Here is an 18,374-nt window from a genome sequence, read left to right as displayed (position 1 = left end):
GATTTGTGCTAAATTTCAAATTATCATAAACATGAGAGTAACTGCTATGTTGCTTTTTACATGATAAAACCGAAAATTCTATCCATAAACAGGCCTTTTAACCAACCAACTAGATAATATTCCTTCCATGCGTTTATGAAACACTTCAGTGTTTTTCTGTCAGACCTGCCTTTCCAAGATGAATACCCACCATTCTATAAGTGAACATTGTGATCGTTTACTGCTTGTGGGCTAGTGGTAAAAAAGGAATATAATTTCTTTTGTGCAACTGCAGGACTTATTAGAGACACTTCCAAAGGAGAGAGCAGAAATAACTGTGTCCCTGAAAGTACAGGATTAATATTAAAAACATAATTGTTTTTAAAAAAATGAACTCGTGAGCACAAGTTACACAGAAGGGCAACATTAAAGAAGTTGAGGTAGTGATCACCCTAATGCATCCCCACACGTTGTCAAAGGCAGGAGCTGCCCACAAATAGCACATATTGATCTTTCTCCTGCAGCTGCTGTTCGGTCCAGTGAGAACTTTCCTCCAGCAGAAGCTGCCACCTGTCCCAGGTGAGGTGGGAAAGCCCAGTTTGCAGCACGTGATTACTCACCCAGGCTGTGTGCTGATTATCTGTGTTCTGCCCTCCTGTTTGCCTTTCCTTCTCTTGGTCTAACGTGACTGACATCTGGCAGCCTATTCCAAATCTCAAACTTCACAATTGATCTCCCCATTTGGAATCCAGTATGCTTCAGTTAGGCTGAGGAACTGGGGATTATTGCCACAAAAATTTTAAGATTTTTAGGCACAACAGGAAACGATGGATCTGTCAGAGTTCACCAAGACTGTGATCATAGAGAGACCAAAATTTTTTTGAGAAAGCATCAGGCCTTTGTTTCTTTTCTTGGTGTTTCCATTTCTTGTGCCTCAGACTGAGAAACACAGGAAAATACTGTACAGTAGGAAAAAAAATACCAAAAAACTGAGCACAAGAAAAAACCCCAGCCTGTAGCTTGTATTTCCCATGATTTCCCCATGGTGCTGTGGATTACCCTGTCTTCCCTGCTTTCCCACAGAGTGCCCCAAAGTGACACTTCTCCTGCAAGACGTGTGCATTGTGTGACTGATGCACACTCCTGCTGCATTTCTCTGTGTGGTTTTAAACAACCAGAACACACAAGTGTGGTGACTGAAATAGCTACAACAATAAAACACCAGCAGCCACGCAGATTTTATCTTTCTGTATTTTTACTTAACTTTTTTTTTACTGAAACTTGAGCAAAGTTTGGCTTTGGACAAGCAATCTGTACACTCAAAGGAACCCAAAATACAAATATAATACTGGGATTCTACAATAGCCAGAGATTTATACAATGCACGATTTTTTCTGACTGGTACTGTGATGTGGATCCAGACTAACACTCCTGAAACCGGTGGAGTTTCCCAAAATTTGCGTAAGCAGAGAGAAGGATTTGGCATAAGATCAGACTGTCCATTTTAATTTGGCTCTGATATATTTTTAAATATATGAGTAAGGACCTGATATGTAATATGATCATTCAATGTGAATAAGCCTGAAAATCCTGTTTAGGCCTGTGATCTTCAACTTTTTTGTAACGTGCCAACCTCTAAATGCTTTAAAGTTGACCCTCACACAAAAGATTTAAGTTTCTGATGATCAGTTTGCTTTTCTGACTTACCTTTCGCAGCTCTTTTAGTAGTCCATGGATCCCAGTTGAAACCACTGGTTTAGTCAAAATGGCAAATACTGTTTCTACAGACAAAAGGCAAGAATAAACCTATCACGTGGAAAGCAAAGAAAAAGATGGAGTATACACTCCTTCCTGTAATCAGTATTTCAGCTCCACAACAGCCTCCGTGGGACAGCAGCTCCTACAATTCCCACAGGGGAGGAGCTCCCTGGTGTGCCCCCAGTGCTGGCAGCACCCCTGGCACACCCCAGCAGCTCCCTGCAGCCCAGGCCTGCAGGACTAAGGCAGAGCAAAGCTCAGATCTGTGCAGGGAGCTCCAGCTGAGCCCCAGGAGCACTCAGAGCCCTCTCTGATGTCCACGAGGCAGAGCCAGAGCAGTGACAGCTGGCTGGGCTCACCTGGACTGCCAGAACCTGGCTGAGCAGAGCTGCAGACACACACACACTGCATTTGCAGGAGAAGCACAACAAGGGGAATCATATATTGGTGCATATGATGTACACATGTACATATTTTATATATTTATTTTTCTTAGAAAACATTGCTGCTGTTTATGTCCATTAATTTACATGTATTTATTCCTACTACAGTATCATTTACAATAATACTTTCACTTCTATAGCACCTCCTCTTCAAGGAACTCCAATTGCTTAAAAACATTAATAAATAAAGCCTCACATCTTACCTGTGAGGTAGGTCAATGCTATTATCAAACTTTACAGATGCATTAACTGAAGAACAGAGAGGTTAAGGCCCAAATTTTCAAATATTTGTACCTGAAGTCAAGCACCTAAATTCTCATTTAGATGCTTAAATAAAAGTCTTGTGATTTTCTTTGGTGCAGAATATCTACAACTACTGCTGAAGTCAACAGGGGCTAAAGGTCAGGCCTGATTTTAGGAGGCATAACCTTTTAGACAGCTAACGAGCAACTCCAAGTTGGAAAACACTGGGCTAGGTACACAAATCTCGGCCAGAGCCACAGTTGATCCCAGTAATTTATCTCCTCAGGGCCTTTATATTAGGATATACAACTTTAAAAGGCTGGTGCGGATCTTTTTCAATAGACATAAGCGACACAAAAATCATCTACTGTTTCCACAAACTGCGTCCTTCACCAGAGTCTGTACAAATACCGCTTGGTTTGTGGGGTTTCTTGGGTGTCAGGGGGTTGTTTTTCACACATTTGTGATAATCAAGACATTGCACAGCACACACCACTTGTGCAGTCATAAAACACATCACACATCTTCACCTGCTGTCTTTACATTTCTACAGAGTCAATTTCTGTGCACTTGTGATAAACAGAAGTGGTCAAGTAAAGGTCTATTAAGAGGATACTTGTCAGAATATCATGCAGACAGCTTGCAAAATACACATACTGAAAGATCACTTTTAAAATTCTTGAATTGTTAAGCACGAAAATAATTACCTCATTCCATTACAGTACTGTGTAGAAACACGGAATAAGCAGCATTATCTTATTCCCAATAGAATAGATTATAACAACTAATTAAGTTTAAAAAATTCAGGCACCAAATGAATTAATCCTGCAACATAGAACAGTATCTATATAGAGTGCTCTCCTTAATATACTACAAATCCAGCTGTATGGCAATGTTTTTCCATTTCATATTATGAACATCTTGTCACATTTCAAAGACACCTTTGATGTTCCAGCCTCACAGAACAAAACCTTTCAGTTTCCACAGAAACTCCCAACACAGAAGATAAACTTGCCAAGAGGGAAACCCATTGTCTTACTACAGCTACCTCGACCGAATTTTCAATCACAAATTACACTACTGCATTCCACTTTTACAGTGACGCTGAAAGTCCATACTTTAATGTGGGCTCCTCTCACCGCATACAAATTGAAATCAGTGGCCAGTGAAATATTAATCCCTATGACAGGAGGCTCTTAGCTCTATTTTAGAGCTCCATTAATTAAATAATCTTCCATAAATTGTTTTAAGTGTTCAATGTAGTGTTTCAGTCTCCCACATTAAATTAGAATTTCAAAGAATTAAATAATACAGCTTATTTTAAGCAACCATCAGAGGGCTCAACAGCCTTCTAATAAAATTATAATGAAACCATACCCAGTACACTGTAGGAAACTTTGGCTCAGTCTCTCTTAAGATAATACACTTCTGTTACAGTTTCTTCTATATGTTAACTTGTTAACGTCATAAAAGGGAAAATACAAAGCGCATTTAACGTCGCGTTCCTGTTCTGCTCCTAACCACAGTGAACCTCTCCAATTATCTTCCAGGTGGGGGCAACAGTAAGCCAGTTTTCTTTAACCGCGATTGTGTCCTTCTGCACCAGGAGCTCAGCACCCGGGGATGCGCTCCCGCAGAGGCGGGGACCGCGCACACCCCAAGCTGCAGCTCCCCAGGGAGGCCCTTCCAGCCAGCTCTGCCCTGCCCTCCCTCCCGAACTGCCGCGACCCCTCTCCGGGTGCCCCCGCAGCCCATCCCCAGCGCCGCGGGGCGCACCGTGAATCGGGCCGGGGCAGGGCTGGCACCCGGCACCCCGCGCTGTCCCTGCCGCTCGGGGCTCGGCCCCGCCCGGGGCTCCCGGAGCAGCGGCCGCGCTGTCCCCGCTCCGCCCGGCCCGGCCCGGCGCGGCTACGTGTCGCTCCTGCGGGCGGCCCGGCCCCGCGCCGAGCCGTTGGCCGCGGCCCCGCCGGTGCCCGCCTCGGGCCGGTACTTGAGCCAGCAGATGAGCCATGTGACGACGACGGAGAAGAGGGCGAGGATGCTGGCGACCGACAGGCAGATGGGCCCCACCGGCGACGGCGATGCCGCGGCGCCGGGCGCGGCGTCCCCGCCGTACTGGTTGACGAAGATGAGGCCGGTGAAGAGCAGCACCACCATGGAGAGGAAGGAGACGACGACGCACACGCAGCCGGCGCTCAGCGCCGCCCGCTTGCAGCTCTGGCAGCTCTCGTAGCCGCCGCCCGAGGAGCGCGGCCCGGCGGGGGCGGGGGGCGGCGGGGCGAGCGCGGCCGCCGCCTCCCGGGCGCGGGGCGGGCGGCGGGGCGGCAGCGGCGGCAGGCGGTCCTGCGGCACCGGGTCGCGGGCCCGCAGCTGCGGCGGGCAGGCGGCGGCCAGCTTGGTGTTGACCGGCAGGCCGTGGACGCGGTGGTCGGGCAGCGCCGTGCGGTGGCGGCAGAGCGGGCAGGCCAGGGAGCCGCCGGGAGAGCGGCCCGGGCCCGGCTCGGCGCCGGCGGCGGGGGGATGCTGCGCGGCGCGCAGGTGCAGCTGGCTCAGGCACTCCTGGCAGAAGGTGTGCAGGCACTCCAGCAGCTTGGGCGCCCGCCGCTCCAGGTCGAAGTAGTTGTAGCAGATCTTGCACTCGTAGTCCTCCGAGCTGGGGGCGGCGGCGGCCGCCGGCGCCGCCACCGCCGCCTCATCCTCCCGCCGCCCGCCCTGCCCTACGCCGCCCGTCTGCGCCGGCTCGGCCATAACATCTCGCCGGAGGGGGACGGAGAGCCGCGGAAAGGCGGGGAGCGCCGGGCCGCCCCGCGGCTGCCGGGCGGGCGGGAGCCGGGGCAGCCGCGACCCCGCCGCCTCCTGGCCGCGCCCGCGGGCTGCGGCGCGGCCCGGCGCGGAGGGCGGGGGTGGAGGGAGGGCCGCCGGCCGCCTGCCTGCGTCGCCCGCCGCGCTGGCGGCTGCCGGGGGCTGCTGGCGGCTGCCGCGGGCGGGGGGCGGGATCGGCGCCGCCCGCCCCCGGGAGCGGCCGCCGGTGCGCGGCGGCGGCTGCGGTGCCTCTGTGCTGCCCGCCCGGCACGGCCCGACACGGTACAGCCCGGCTCGGCTCGGCTCGGCTCGGCTCGGTACAGCCCGGCCGTGCGGCACGATGCCGGTCCCAGCGCCTCGCCGGCGGGAGCCGCCCCCGCAGCCCGACCCGGCGGGGCTCGGTGCTGTCCCGCAGTCCCTCCGCCCTGCAGCGCTGCGGGGAACACGCCAGGGTGCCGGGCAGCCTTTTAATCCTGCAGTGCATTTTTTCAAAGCGTTTTGTTGATTTTAACAGTTGACGAGGATTCCCCGCTGTCGGTACGCTTTGAGACCCGCAGTTAGTGACATGACACTCGTTAGGCACGAACACGGCAGGTGAAGGGTTAATATGGGAAGGCAGGGTGACATCTCTTTCATACACCGCAGCTCACAGGCTAACTGATATTTTACTGCTTTTCGGAAAGAACATTTTGTGCACTGCGATTCTCATTCATTGTGCACACTGGAAAATAAGAGGTATTTTATTCCAGGAGGTGGAGGCCGAAGGAGCTGCTGATGTTGTTATTTACATCCTGACATCACCATACAATTGAGAGCTTTTGTCCAGTTTAATGAAAAACCATCCAAACAGTGAGATGTCCATAGCTGGTGATGTTGTATGGTAAACAGCCTGATAGATTTCACTACACCAAAGCCTGAGCTGTCTCATCAGGGAACTCTCTGGAGAAACTCTTTTATCTTCAGGTGTAGCAGAGGCCATAACAGTGATTATTTCTCTCTGCAGTTCTGAGGATAGCTCCAGGCAAGTAAGGCCCATGTTTCAGGTACACTGCATTGCTTTGCTGTCTTGCTAAAGCTGCATCTTGGGAATACCAGCTCTGGCCTGAGAGCTGTGTCATCTTGTCCTCCTCCTGGATGCCTTCTGCCCTCCTCTGCCGTGGGACGTGATGGATCAGGCATGCTTCACAGCAAACGCTGAGGAAAGCTCTCTCCTTCTCAGTGCTGTCTGTGCTAGGGCTTTGTTCTTGAGCCCTGAGCATTCTTGAAGAGCCAAATAAAGTGGGGGGACCATTGTTTGGAAAGACTGACTTGTTGGAAAGATAAAAAGCAATGTATTTGTAAACTGTGATGACAGATCTGATGATTCTCCTAGCCAGAGAGGGAGCATATCTTAGCTTAGCATAAACTGAAATCATGGGCTAAAGTCAAACAGTGAAAATTAGGAATGCTCTCTGCACAGAGAGACATTGTTTTTGTAATTTAGCCTAAGAGATGTCTTAAAATCCTTTAAAAATGTTGGTTGTGTATCTAAAAGAAAGAAAGAAGGTGACTTTTGTTGTTACTGTCCATAGTGCTACTCGGCCTGTGGAGTCAAAAATTACCCTTTTTTAAAGGCCCACACTGGTTTGCAATGTCAGAGCTAATCTGCCTGGTGAATTTGGAGTTTTTCATCTAACTCTGGTAACTTCCTTTTTTAAAATGAAATCTCATTGTATTTACTCAGGCATTCTTGTATTCTAAAATGTATGTTTCTGGTAGTTTGTCTATTTGGTTTTGGTTTTTTAAGTGGGTTTTTATTTTGGTTTGATTTTTTTTGTTTTTTTTTTTCTTTCTACTTTTTCCCAGTTAGCATCATTTTCCTATTTAATTAGTTCACTGTTAAAAGATGCCAAATTATCCCAGGCACTGCCCTTTTATTTAATATTACTGCTACTTTCATAACTCTACAACCTCCAACAATTTTCAAAACACGTGAAAGTCCTCAGGTCCACACAAATATGAATTAATATTTCAAGTACTTTTTTTTTTTTTGAGGCACTGTATCAAATGCTTTAATAAGGTCCAGATACATCAGCTGCATTTCTGGTTCAGACTGCTTTGCCCCTGCCTTTTGTGTTCTGAGTTTTCTTATCTGAGGTATATCTGCCTTGAGGTCAACTGAAACTCCATCTAATAAGTATATGAAAGTCAGCACTGGAAAAGCTTCCTGTAATTCAGGCATGAAAACTACACAGAATAGATGGGGAAGTTGAGCATAACTGAAAAAATAATAATCATTAAAACCAGCTAAATGCAAAATTAGGATTAAATTTACTCTTTTCTTTGCTAAAACTAAGAATGAGGAAAACTGGTGAGTAGTCACAGAAACATGCTGGTTCAGAATTGCCCCTGTGAGCACAGTGCTGGGTAACTCGGTGCCACACAAGCGAGGTTATACCGTGCTGAGCAGTCCCTGGAGAACATTATTTAGCACAGGTAAAGTGCATGGGCTCACTCCTGGTGAGATGCTGCTTTGTTCTGGACCAGCACAACTCCACCTCTTTGTGTCTCCAGTGGCCCTTGCAGGTTCTGTCCTTCTGCTAGCACGGGAACTCGTGTGGTGACACCGCCAGTCAGTTCTTGGAGACAATCCAGCTCAACACTTTTTACTTTTTGAGTGAGTTTTTCTCTGAAACAGCTCAGGGAAGCAGGTTGTTGCCTGGGTGCATGAGGTCTGCAGCCAGTGGGAGGAAAAATGCCAGAGGCTGTGTGGTCAGGAGAGGAAATGAGGTGGGACCACAGCGTGGCTGATTTACGTACATTTACCTTGCCGTGGAACAAAGCCATGAGTGATTTCAGCCCTTCTGCCACAGCCCAGCATCCTGTCATGTGTGTGTTACAGCTGTGTCGTGGGTGCAGTCCAGAGCCAGCCCTGGCAGCCCTGGCAGCCCTATCCTTATGTCTGCAGGACAGTGTCCCCCTGTGGCTCTCTGGAGGCCCTGGGTTCACCAGGCAGGCGTTTGTGCCACATCTGCTCCCTGTGACACAGTGCTGCCTCGGTCACTTGGACAGGGAGGCTGCCCAGCCTGGAATTAAAGGTGGCTTCTTACCTGGATCCTTCTGGTGATTGACCCCGTGATTCTTCACAAGCAGAGGAGCTGGACCACGAGTACTGGGAAATGCCTCTGTGCTGAATATAAAGAGTTCCTTGGCAGGGAATTGATGAAATATTTTTTCAGATTTTTGGAAAAGTTACCATATTTACAGAGATGCAGATGTATTATCTCTTTTAGTTACTTTAAAAACAATGAATTATTATTTTTTGGATTGTCAGGTTGTAGGGACTGTTTTTTAGTGGGAAGCACATATTAGTTATTGTAAGAAACCCCCAGAATGTAGCCAAGCTGATTCTGAGGGCTGACTTTTGTCTGAAACACTACAGAAGACTTTGGATGTTATTCAGCAGACGTTGTGTTAGAAATTCTGAGCAAAAGTGGCAAACAAACACCTATTTTTCAACTTAAATTGCAGCTGGTAAGAATTGATTTTTAGTGTGGTAAATATTGGGCCTGATTTATCCTGTGCAGTGTGCCAGTTTCATGCTGGTGCAGGACTTGGTCTAAGAAGAGTTGTAACAGTATAAATTAGCTCATCAATGAGTCAGGCCCAAAACCTCATAGAAGAATCCTCCTGTTTTTCATAAGGGACATATTGACATACACCCCTGCAGCAATAATGTCATGTTAAGCTGGTTTAATTCCCCAGAAAGTCTGTGTTTTTCCCTTTTGATGGGTGGCAAAAGATATGTCTTATTTTTGTGCCCCATCATTGCATAATAGGATGCTGCATCATCTGCTTTCTTCACATTGACATTTTATTTCATATAAAGTATTTCTGAATAATTTATAATTAAAGTGCTTTTTTACCTTTTCTGTATTGGAACTTCTGTAAAAGCTATTGCATGTTGGTCTATTGCATTCAGTACTGAAAGGAATGTTCATTTTCAATAATATTTGCAGGCCATTTCAGGGAGCTGAAAAAGAGAAAATGGATTACTGTTATGAGCAATTCTACATCAGTCACAGCCATATAAAAATATGTTAATCTCTATGTTAATCTCTTAATGTGTGTAATAGGAAAGATGCAGAAGTAGATGCAATGTTTGACAATTCTGTCCCCTCAGAAAAACTTTTATTTTTTTGTATCTGCTAAATACTGTTCTATTTCAATTGGCTCAGGAAATGAGAAATGTAGAAATGTCTGAAGCCCAAACCTTTGCTGACCACTCACCTCTTTTCTCCTGGGCTAAGCTCTAAGCTTCTCCTCCTCACAGTGTTGACCTGCAGCCCCAAGCACAGACACACTCTCGTTGGTGTCAGTCTGATGCCAGGTTTATTGGCAATAAAAGGGTGAGGGCTTAAACCTGGGGGTGATCCATAATTTCTGATGGGAATGATTGTTCCCATCCAGGTCTTTTCCATAATGTGTTTTCAGCACATCCCAAACAGGTAACTGCATTACAAGCTTTTGTTAAGAAACGATGAGGAGCCATTTGGAATTGTGAGGCCATGTCCAGCAGGTGCATCTCCTTCTCCAGCAGCTAAGCTCGGACAGTACAGAGAGATCCCCACAGACGTGCTGTCCATAGGAAACCCAGCTCAGAAATGTTTGGGCTGGCTCTGCAGTGTGGGCAGAGGTGGCTCTGGTGTTCCCTGGGCACACCTGGGTTTGCTCCAGTCCATGGGAATATCGGGTTGGATCATCTGGGCTCCAGAGCTGTGCACCCCTTGGTCCCTTGGCTGCAGGGCAGTGACACCCACCAAAGGAGTCCCCATCTCTTGGGGTGTGACACGTTATTAATGGCTCCTTGGAGCAGCAGCTGTGTTGGGGCAGATCTGCCCTGGGTCTCTGCAGGGATTGTATTAATCTTTTAGAAAACAGTATTTAAATTGGTGCAGTCTCCCACGTTGGCTGCAGCTTTTGAAACAAATGTATTTGTACAAAATTTACCTTCTTCTAAGCTAATGGCACTTCTTCAAACCATGTGGTGATGAATCAAGAATCCAGAAATTTCATTCTTGGATTTAACTGTTGTTTTTTTGTGTTTTTTTTTTTTTTTTTTAAAGGAACAAGCTAAAAAGAGAAAAAGAGGGAAAGCCTCAGAGAAATCTTTTGTTTTAAACAGCTCTGTGTTTTCTGCACTTCAGAGTAACAGTGAAAATTTAATCCAACACTGGGTGCTGAATTAGGTGTCAGTGTGGGGCTGGCAGAGCCTGTTTGGGCTTGCTTGGAGCAGCAGCCTCTGCAAGGAGAGGGATTTCTGCAGAGCAGGGAATTTTTAGATGTGGAACTGCTGTGTCTCAGTGGCACCTGGGGGCTCAAAATTATGGTTCTGTCGGCCACAGTAAAGCAGCTGGGTAGGAAAATGTATAAAAACAAGATTAATAATTATTATTAATTGTGATTAGAGTAATTAGTGAATGCCAGCATGGCTATTATCTCTTGGGCAGTTGCTTTTTGCTACCCAAATTGTCCTTGCATAGCAATTACATAGCCTATGGAATCACTTTAACAGATTACTTAGTCCTCTGGGAACTCTGTTTAGAAGACACAGTACACATTCCAGTTACTGATTTTATTTCAGGATATCATTGGTAACCTTGAGTAAAAATAGGGATGGTTATCTCTGAAGTGAAATCCTGAGCCAGTGAAGCTGGTTAAGAATTTTTGTCATCAGCTTCAAAGTGGCCAAATTTTTGTCCTTGATAATGACAGGGACATTTCTTTTAAGACAGCTTGGAAACAACTACTATTGCTCAGACCACAATATTATGTATATGTGCTTGAATCAATTCAGAATGAGAAACAGATGAAGAATTTGGGATTTTTTTTTTTGCATTCATGCTATTGCATATATGCAAATATTAAAATTATAATTTGTTTGTTTGTTTTGAGCTGAACACATGGAAGTTGGTTTGTTGGGGTTTTTTTGTGGTTCTTAAATAAACTTTAACATCTCACAAGAAATAGCAAATTTAAACATTGCTTGACATGAGCCTAAAATCTACTTGGGTCTTTGCAACCCTGGAGAAGCCCAGCCTCTGCTTTTAGAAGAGGTACTAGTCAGAAAAACAAAAAACAAGTGTTAGAGGTGAATTGGGAACAATTCTAGATTCCAACAGAAGACATTGTTTTGTTGTTCTATCAACCACATGCTGAGCCCTGTGTGCACTTGGGTGCCTTCCCTGCAGGAAGGAAATGTTCAGGCAAGAGCAGGAAGGAGCAGGGACTGGGAAGATCTGGCGTGTGAAGGAAAACCAACAGAGCAGGAGGGCACAGCCCCGGGAGGAGGCGGCTCAGAGGGGATGCAGGAGCAGCCAGTGGGCTCTGCTGAGCACGCCAAGTGCCTCAGACACAGTGCAGAGACCTCCAGCACCACAGGGGCACGGAGACTGCCAGGGCTGCTGCCAACTTCTGAGCTGGCCCTGCAGGGGTGACCGTAACTCTAGAAGAGAGGCATATCTGATTTGTCACTTATCTGATTTGTCACTTATCTGATTTGTCACTTGGCATGCTCCTGCTGCATTGTCCCTGCTGCTGGCCCACGCGTTCTCACAGTCTTGGTGAGGAAGTTGAGAAGCTTGATTCTAATGGGTTGATTAGATATTAAATCTTTTGTAATGAAACCAACTAACAACTGGGATGTCTTTCTGATGGGGTGAGAAGTCAGGATGTAACCTTTGGAGAGAAAGCTCTTCAATTAGCTAAAAATGCCGTCCTAGCTGAGTCAAGAAAGAGATTCCTTCATCCCAATTTAAAATCTAAATTACATTAATAAGAGTGTACGGTTTCTGAGTTTTATGAGTAAGAATAACTGAAAATTGATTAAATTGACATTTCTTATTCACTGTTGTTTTCCCTACAAAAATGTGGACTAAATTTGTAAACCCAGATTTGGAAGATTTCCACGGGATTCATTGCAGTTGTTCTAGTTGCACCTTCCTTAGCCAGTATAGAATCAGGCCCTGCATGCACAAGTTTTCTGCTTTTAGACCTGAGGGAATATAATCAGGATCCAGGCTGAGGTTCCATTCCAGATCAAGTCCTTCATATGCAGATTATAAAATCAGTAAAAAACAAGCTTAGTTTGGCAGGGACTTCAAAAGAGACCTTTGGATGATTTTATCAACAACAGAAGAGGCAATTCATTCTCCATGCTAGAAACCAACATATATCTCATTTTAGGAGATGTGATCTATACTGACTGGGGGTTTTGTGCAGAGAGAAAAATACCATATTTGAGAGAATTTTTCTTAGGACCACCTCAAATCTATGTAAACACTTCTGCCTTCAAAAACCTTATCCCCTAATCTCAGAGAAACATTTTTACCCAGCATATTTAGATCCATATTTTTGGTTTATTTATTTATGTTGTTTTGTCTTTTTGATTGCCTAAGACTTCAAATAAGATTTTAGAAGTTTATCCCAAGTTTCTGTATTAATTCTGCAGGAAGCTTGAACATTGATTTCAGAGTTGTGGTGTGGATTTGTAGATGCTAATGCAAGAAAGCTCCCAAGGAATGCAGTTTCTCCCAACTCTTGCACTGCAAGAGACTTCATAACCACTAAGGAAGGGAGTTAAAACCTAATTTTCTCCTCAGCCATTGCCAGGAAAGCTGCCAGCCAGATGGATGATCCGTGATGGATGGTCAACAATCATAGTTAAAAGTTCTGTGTGCTGCCATTGCTTTTCAAAACTGCATATTCCCCAAAAGAGCACAAATAAATAGAGAGGTAATGGGGTGGGCATGGATGTCTTCTCTAAAACAGTCACTGCTCAAGTCTTGTTGGCTTGCCCAGTGTGTGTGCAAGAGCCACAGTAAATTCTGCCCTGACATCCCCCCTCCCAGGCAGAGTGCAGCAGCTTCTCTCAGGTGTGGTTGAACACCTCTCAGATGACATCTGACATTCAAAAGCTTGATGCAGAGGAAATATTTTACTAAGATAGTTAAAAATAATATTAAAATAACCCTCCATGCAGTTGATAGAGTTTTAATTAAAGGAAGATAACAAAGTATGGCCATATTCATCTCCTGGAAAAAAAAAAAAAGGTCACTTCCTCCTCCCGCATCCAGCCATTTGGTGATATTTAAATACATTTCAACAGCAAAATGTTTGGTCTGGAATGATGTATAGTAGAAAATCTCTCCTACTATAAGTTATTAGAGGTGAAGGATCATTTCTGATTCTGTTCTGAAGAGGGAGGAGGGAGCTGCCCAGGCAAGGCCCTGCTCTATCTGCCTGCCCCCAGTTCAGTGATGTCTCCACAAGGAGGTCTCTAAATGGAGCTCAGCCCTGTATTTCTGTCTCCCATATGGGCCCCTTTTCCTTTTTTCCTTCCACTGCTCCAAAGATGGTCACAGTTTTAAGGGTTTGCAAACTGCTCCAGAAAGGAAGGGCAGGACAGGCTCAGGCTCTGTAAACACACTGGTCACACCTGAAAAAAACAATCTGCTTCATTTATGCACAGGTAAGAACAGCAGGGCCCCTGCTTCAGCAGCAGCTGAGTAGTAGCTTCTAGAATCAGGGCTAATTCACAGGTTATTAAAGGTTTTTCCCACTGCTCTGTACAATTAATTTCACAGCTTCCACTGTTTGAAGTGGATAACTTGTATTCTTTTTAATGAATCAAGGTAAATGCTCTTAGACCTCCTAATGGTTGTTTCTATCTACTATACCTTAAAAAATGTACATATGCATGCTTCTTGGTTTGCTGCCAGTCAATCAATGTCAAAGCATTGACATATGGATGTGGGATTTTTTGCTGTCTTTAAAATAGGATCAATGACATTAAGGCTTGTCATGTAAATAGTAGAAATAAAGCAGAAAAACCCAAGAGCTATTTATGTTTTTTAGGATGACATCTGTAATGTGGGTGGCATAGAATGAAAAGTAGAAAATTTCAAAGCTGTTCATAGTTGAATGAATTGACTGAGCATATATTTCTTAGTAGTTTAAAAGGCATTAGTTATGCAAAGTTCATGCATGCAAACAAAATAAATGTATGAACTAAAGATAAACCTATGAACTGGCTGCACAAATCTCAAACCATTTATTTGCTCATTTTCCACTCCCACCCTTTTTTCTCTGGACGTTCACTCCTGAACAGACTTTGCTGAAACTCATAAATTGCCTGAAAAAACATAATTTAAGAGGTCAGCAGCTCCCAGAAAAAGCCTCTGCTGTCCTTCACAGGATGCTTTTTGTGGGCTGAATCTCTGCAGGGACCAAACAACCCTGATGGCCACGCTGACCTGCCCTGGCAGAGCCCAGCTCCACACTGCAAATAGATTTTAGACAAAAGCAAAATATCTCTTGCATTCCAAACAGGTGTTTGACAGCAGTGACTCATGCTGCCATAACGCAGGGATAAGCACTTGGAAGACATAAAGCTGCAGCTTTAGGGGTGATGGCAGGAAGTTTGATGCATGTGAGGTGCCACAAAGAGAAGGGGCAGGGCAGAGGGGTACCTGGCTCTCAGATCCATCCTCTGCTTTGAACAGCAGGAGGAACCATGGAGAGCATGCTGGCTAAAGAGGGTATTTGGAAATGCTCTCTGGCATGGCAGGTTAAACCACTGCTCCCCAGCACTGGTGAGTATCAGCTGTGCCCCAGAAGAGGTGCAGGATTAAACTCAGCAGCTCCTTTCCCTGGCTTTTGTTCAGGTTTGTACAGCTGGCTGTGAGCTGCCCATTAGCAGCTGGCTGCTCCAAGGCAGCACACTGTGCTCAGGCTTCCTGCTGTGCATGTGGGCTCACACCACAACTGGCTTTTCCAGAATAATGGCTTTCTTGAAGGAAAAGGCAGTTGTCAAAAGTAGGGTATTACCCTGTATTTGATAATAATTACTTGAGAACTGCAATCTTGTCTCCATTCTTACACTTGCTGAATGAGGATTCATGGAAGAGCCCATGCCAGGAGATGTCTCAGAACAGAGCAAGCAAAGGGAAAGGATGTTTGCCCAGCTGTGCCCTTCCAGCAGTGCTCTTGTCTTTTCAGCAAAGCTGTACTGCCAGCCTGACCATTGCCAGGGGAGCTGGGTGTAAGGATCTGGAGCTGGTCACCCTTAGCAAAGACCCTCCCAGGCCCTTTTGCAGCAGTGATTTACAGAACCTGCTGGATTCCCTTGTCTTTGTGCCATCCCTTCAGTGCAGGCACCGAGTGCTGTAAGCAGGGATCACCAGACACCAGCATGGGAGCTGCTGCAAAAAAAACACTAAAAACCATTTCAACAGTTTCAACTACATTGAGGCAACACTCAGCACAAAGAAAGAGAAGTTTTTACTATTTTAAGCCTAGATTGTTGTTGATAAAATCAGATTCTTTCTTCCAGAGAGCTGGTATATGGCATTTTAAATAAGATAATCAGATAGGTCAATTCTTATGATAGTTAAGTTTTTAAAGATTCTTAGGGGTTAAGTTCAACATTTCACTACAACATTATTAATTCTTCTTCTGCTGTTGTCCCCTAGAACACTGCAATAGCAAAGGTAGCCTACAAATAACCAGAAACATTGTGAACACCTCTAGGAATTTCACAGTAGATATACGTGCAATTGAAGTGTCCAAGTGATATGGTGCAGAATAATTATTTAAATAACATGCTAATCTTCTCTGGAAATTAGCAATACCATTTCAAGCAATGCAAATCATAAGCAATTACATGGAATTATCTGGTTACTTACACTGCAAACAGAAAAGTTAATTATTTCTACCCAAGACAGCAGCAACAGCTTCAGCACATTCCCTTTCTTGCAGTTTTTGGAGCTGCTTTCATCTTCCCAAGTTCTAAACTTTGCTTTGCTTTTGTACTTACATTCTCTAAAACTGAAAATACAATCACATATATATAAAATAAGGATATTTTAATAATATGTGAGAATTATTAACAAATGGGTCTACAGTTTCATTTTCCTCCATGTCTAAGTTGTAGGACTTGGTGAACAGTTTGGAGCCCAAAGGACTGATGTATTTAACACACTCTGTGTGCTGCAGCTTTACATTTTCCAACCATCTGTGCAATGACAATTGCTGCGTGTTCAGTGCATTAAAGGCTGCAGAGGTATCACAGGTTCCAATCTTTCTGTATCACTCAGCGAAATGAATGAAGATATTGGCATAGAAAACATTTTCTCTTAGTCAGAAAAGGCCTAGAAAGTGTGCAGACTTGAGACCCATTACAGCTGTGCAGATTCTTTCTTTATTGACCTTTCCTGCAATTTTTTTTCTCTAAAAACATTTCTTCAAACTGAATTTTATTTGACCTTTGATAGGCATTAAATCAAAAGCAAAAACTCAAGTGCTGTGGAAACCATAGTCTCTCATGTGTTGGTTTCTAAGGGCAATTTTTACAGTTTTTTTTCATCTCTTCACCATATTTCAAAATCTTCAGTTCTTCCAGCTAATCTGAGAAAGCTCCATTTTGTTGCCTGCAAGGTTAGTGGGTGGTTGGGTCTGACATTCAGTACTGAAAGTCTCAGATCCAGAATAATATGTTCACTAGCTTGTCAACTAAATATAATGAAAAAGCAAAAGTCTTATAAAAAGAGTGCTTGTAACTTGTAGTATTAAAGCATACACATTTTAATGGTTTCTTTCTCAGAATAAAGAGTAAAAAATGCAAATTGCCAGAAAATGGTGAAGGAAGATGAAATTAGGAGTTGGGCTCTAAGTAAGTTGAGAAAATGACGGAGGAAATGAAAACACGTGGGATGAATCTGAGGAGGAAATTTGTTCAAACCTGTTTAAATACAACGCTGTGGTACTTGATGAGTTGGTGGGATTCCTGTCTTCCCTTCATGGCCAAAGGATCTCTGTAGGATTTCTGAGTGCCACCCCTCCCTGTGGCACAGCCCTGATCTCAGTGCCAGGTTCAGTGGTCCCAGGCCACAGTGTGCTGGTGTTTGTAGCTCTGCCCTGCCAAATCCTCAGCCTCCCTCCAGGTACCAGACACTGCCAAGCCTCTCCCTGCTACCAGACACACCTCATCAAGCACGGGCTCTCCACCTGCTGCAGCAGCTTCAGCAGGGGCTTCAGCTTGTTCATGCTCCTGTCACTTCAGTGCTTTTTGTTTGGAAAACCACAGTTCTGACAGTAGCGTTTGTAACTCATAAGCCACTGCCTCCTCAGAGGAGCTCAGCAGAAATAACTCTCAGTGTGATCTTCCACAGTGAAATGTGGCTGCTGTCTGTAGAGTGACAGTAAAACCTGTGCTCGTGTTTTGCTCCTCCGGACCCACTCCCTCAGCTTGAGGGAAAACAAGGCTTATCTGGCTGTCAGGACTGCAAACTCAGGCTGACATCTGAGAACCGAGCTGTGCTCTGCTAGCATCATCATCCACCCCCAGCCCTGGAACTTGTACTTCACTCTCAACTTTGTTGATGCTGAAGGCAAAATTACCCACCATCATGACAATGACACCCGTTGTTGTTAAGGAAATGCCTTCAGCACAAGGCACTATTCTCAGCTTTCTCAAAAGTTATCTTTTGTATTCTCATCTTTCATGCTTTTCCTCAGCCCAGGGGTGATTTTCTTCCCTTGTGAAAATGTAGCTAAATACTAACCAGCTATTAGTGAGATATTTTGGCTCTGGATGAGGCAGTTTCACTAGATAAAGCTCTAAAAGCCTTTTTTTTTTTTTTCTTTTTTTTTTTGCTACTGGACAGTTTATAAATTACTTCTTTTAAACACTCTGAGAATCCTACTCATCTAGTCTTTTGCAGTGCCATTGATGCCACTGGCATATTAAAATTAACAATAAGTAGAAATTACCCTCTTATTTTTTCTCTCTATTAAGTTTAGAGTGAGTTTGATTAACAAAACCTGAATTCTCATCAGCTGGATGCTGACATCCTCACTGAGACCCATTCCCACTAACCTACATGTGCACCTGAAGAGGAATTAGGGATAAGCTGGCTGTGAATGCTGAGCTCTATTTTAATACCTGGGAATTATTATAATGACATAGCTCTGTAGGCAGATCAGATAAATATTGACTTGTGGTTGACAAAGAGATGTTTTAAAATACCCACCAGGTGCTGGCCCCAGCCATGCACTTTCATTCCTGCTTTCCACTGTGTCCCTGGATGAGATCCTATCCCACTGGCATCA

The 18,374-nt window shown here is 44.9% G+C and overlaps 1 protein-coding gene across 1 annotated transcript; it reads right to left on the bottom strand.

Moving 5' to 3' along the window:
- Positions 1-4,179: 4,179 nt before the first annotated feature.
- Positions 4,180-6,484, bottom strand: RNF228 (ring finger protein 228). The gene is made up of 2 exons (XM_064385147.1): positions 6,328-6,484; positions 4,180-5,698 (listed from the first exon to the last, which is right to left on the bottom strand). The coding sequence occupies exons 1-2, from the start codon at positions 6,482-6,484 to the stop codon at positions 4,332-4,334; spliced, it is 1,524 nt and encodes a 507-aa protein (XP_064241217.1). The 3' UTR covers positions 4,180-4,331.
- Between the last annotated feature and the right edge of the window lie 11,890 nt (positions 6,485-18,374).

This window comes from Passer domesticus, chromosome 11 (assembly GCF_036417665.1).
Source record: "Passer domesticus isolate bPasDom1 chromosome 11, bPasDom1.hap1, whole genome shotgun sequence".
In the NCBI taxonomy this organism is placed as follows: Eukaryota; Metazoa; Chordata; class Aves; order Passeriformes; family Passeridae; genus Passer; species Passer domesticus.
Note: the sequence above shows the minus strand (reverse complement) of the source record. Positions and strands in the feature narration are given on the sequence as shown.

Excerpts from the sequence above, each read along its gene's own strand:
- RNF228 (XM_064385147.1), bottom strand. The coding sequence starts at position 6,484 with ATGCTCAGGGCTCAAGAACAAAGCCCTAGCACAGACAGCACTGAGAAG. Across the intron at positions 5,699-6,327 it reads CAAGATGACACAGCTCTCAG|GATTAAAAGGCTGCCCGGCA; the intron begins GCCAGAGCTGGT and ends AATGCACTGCAG.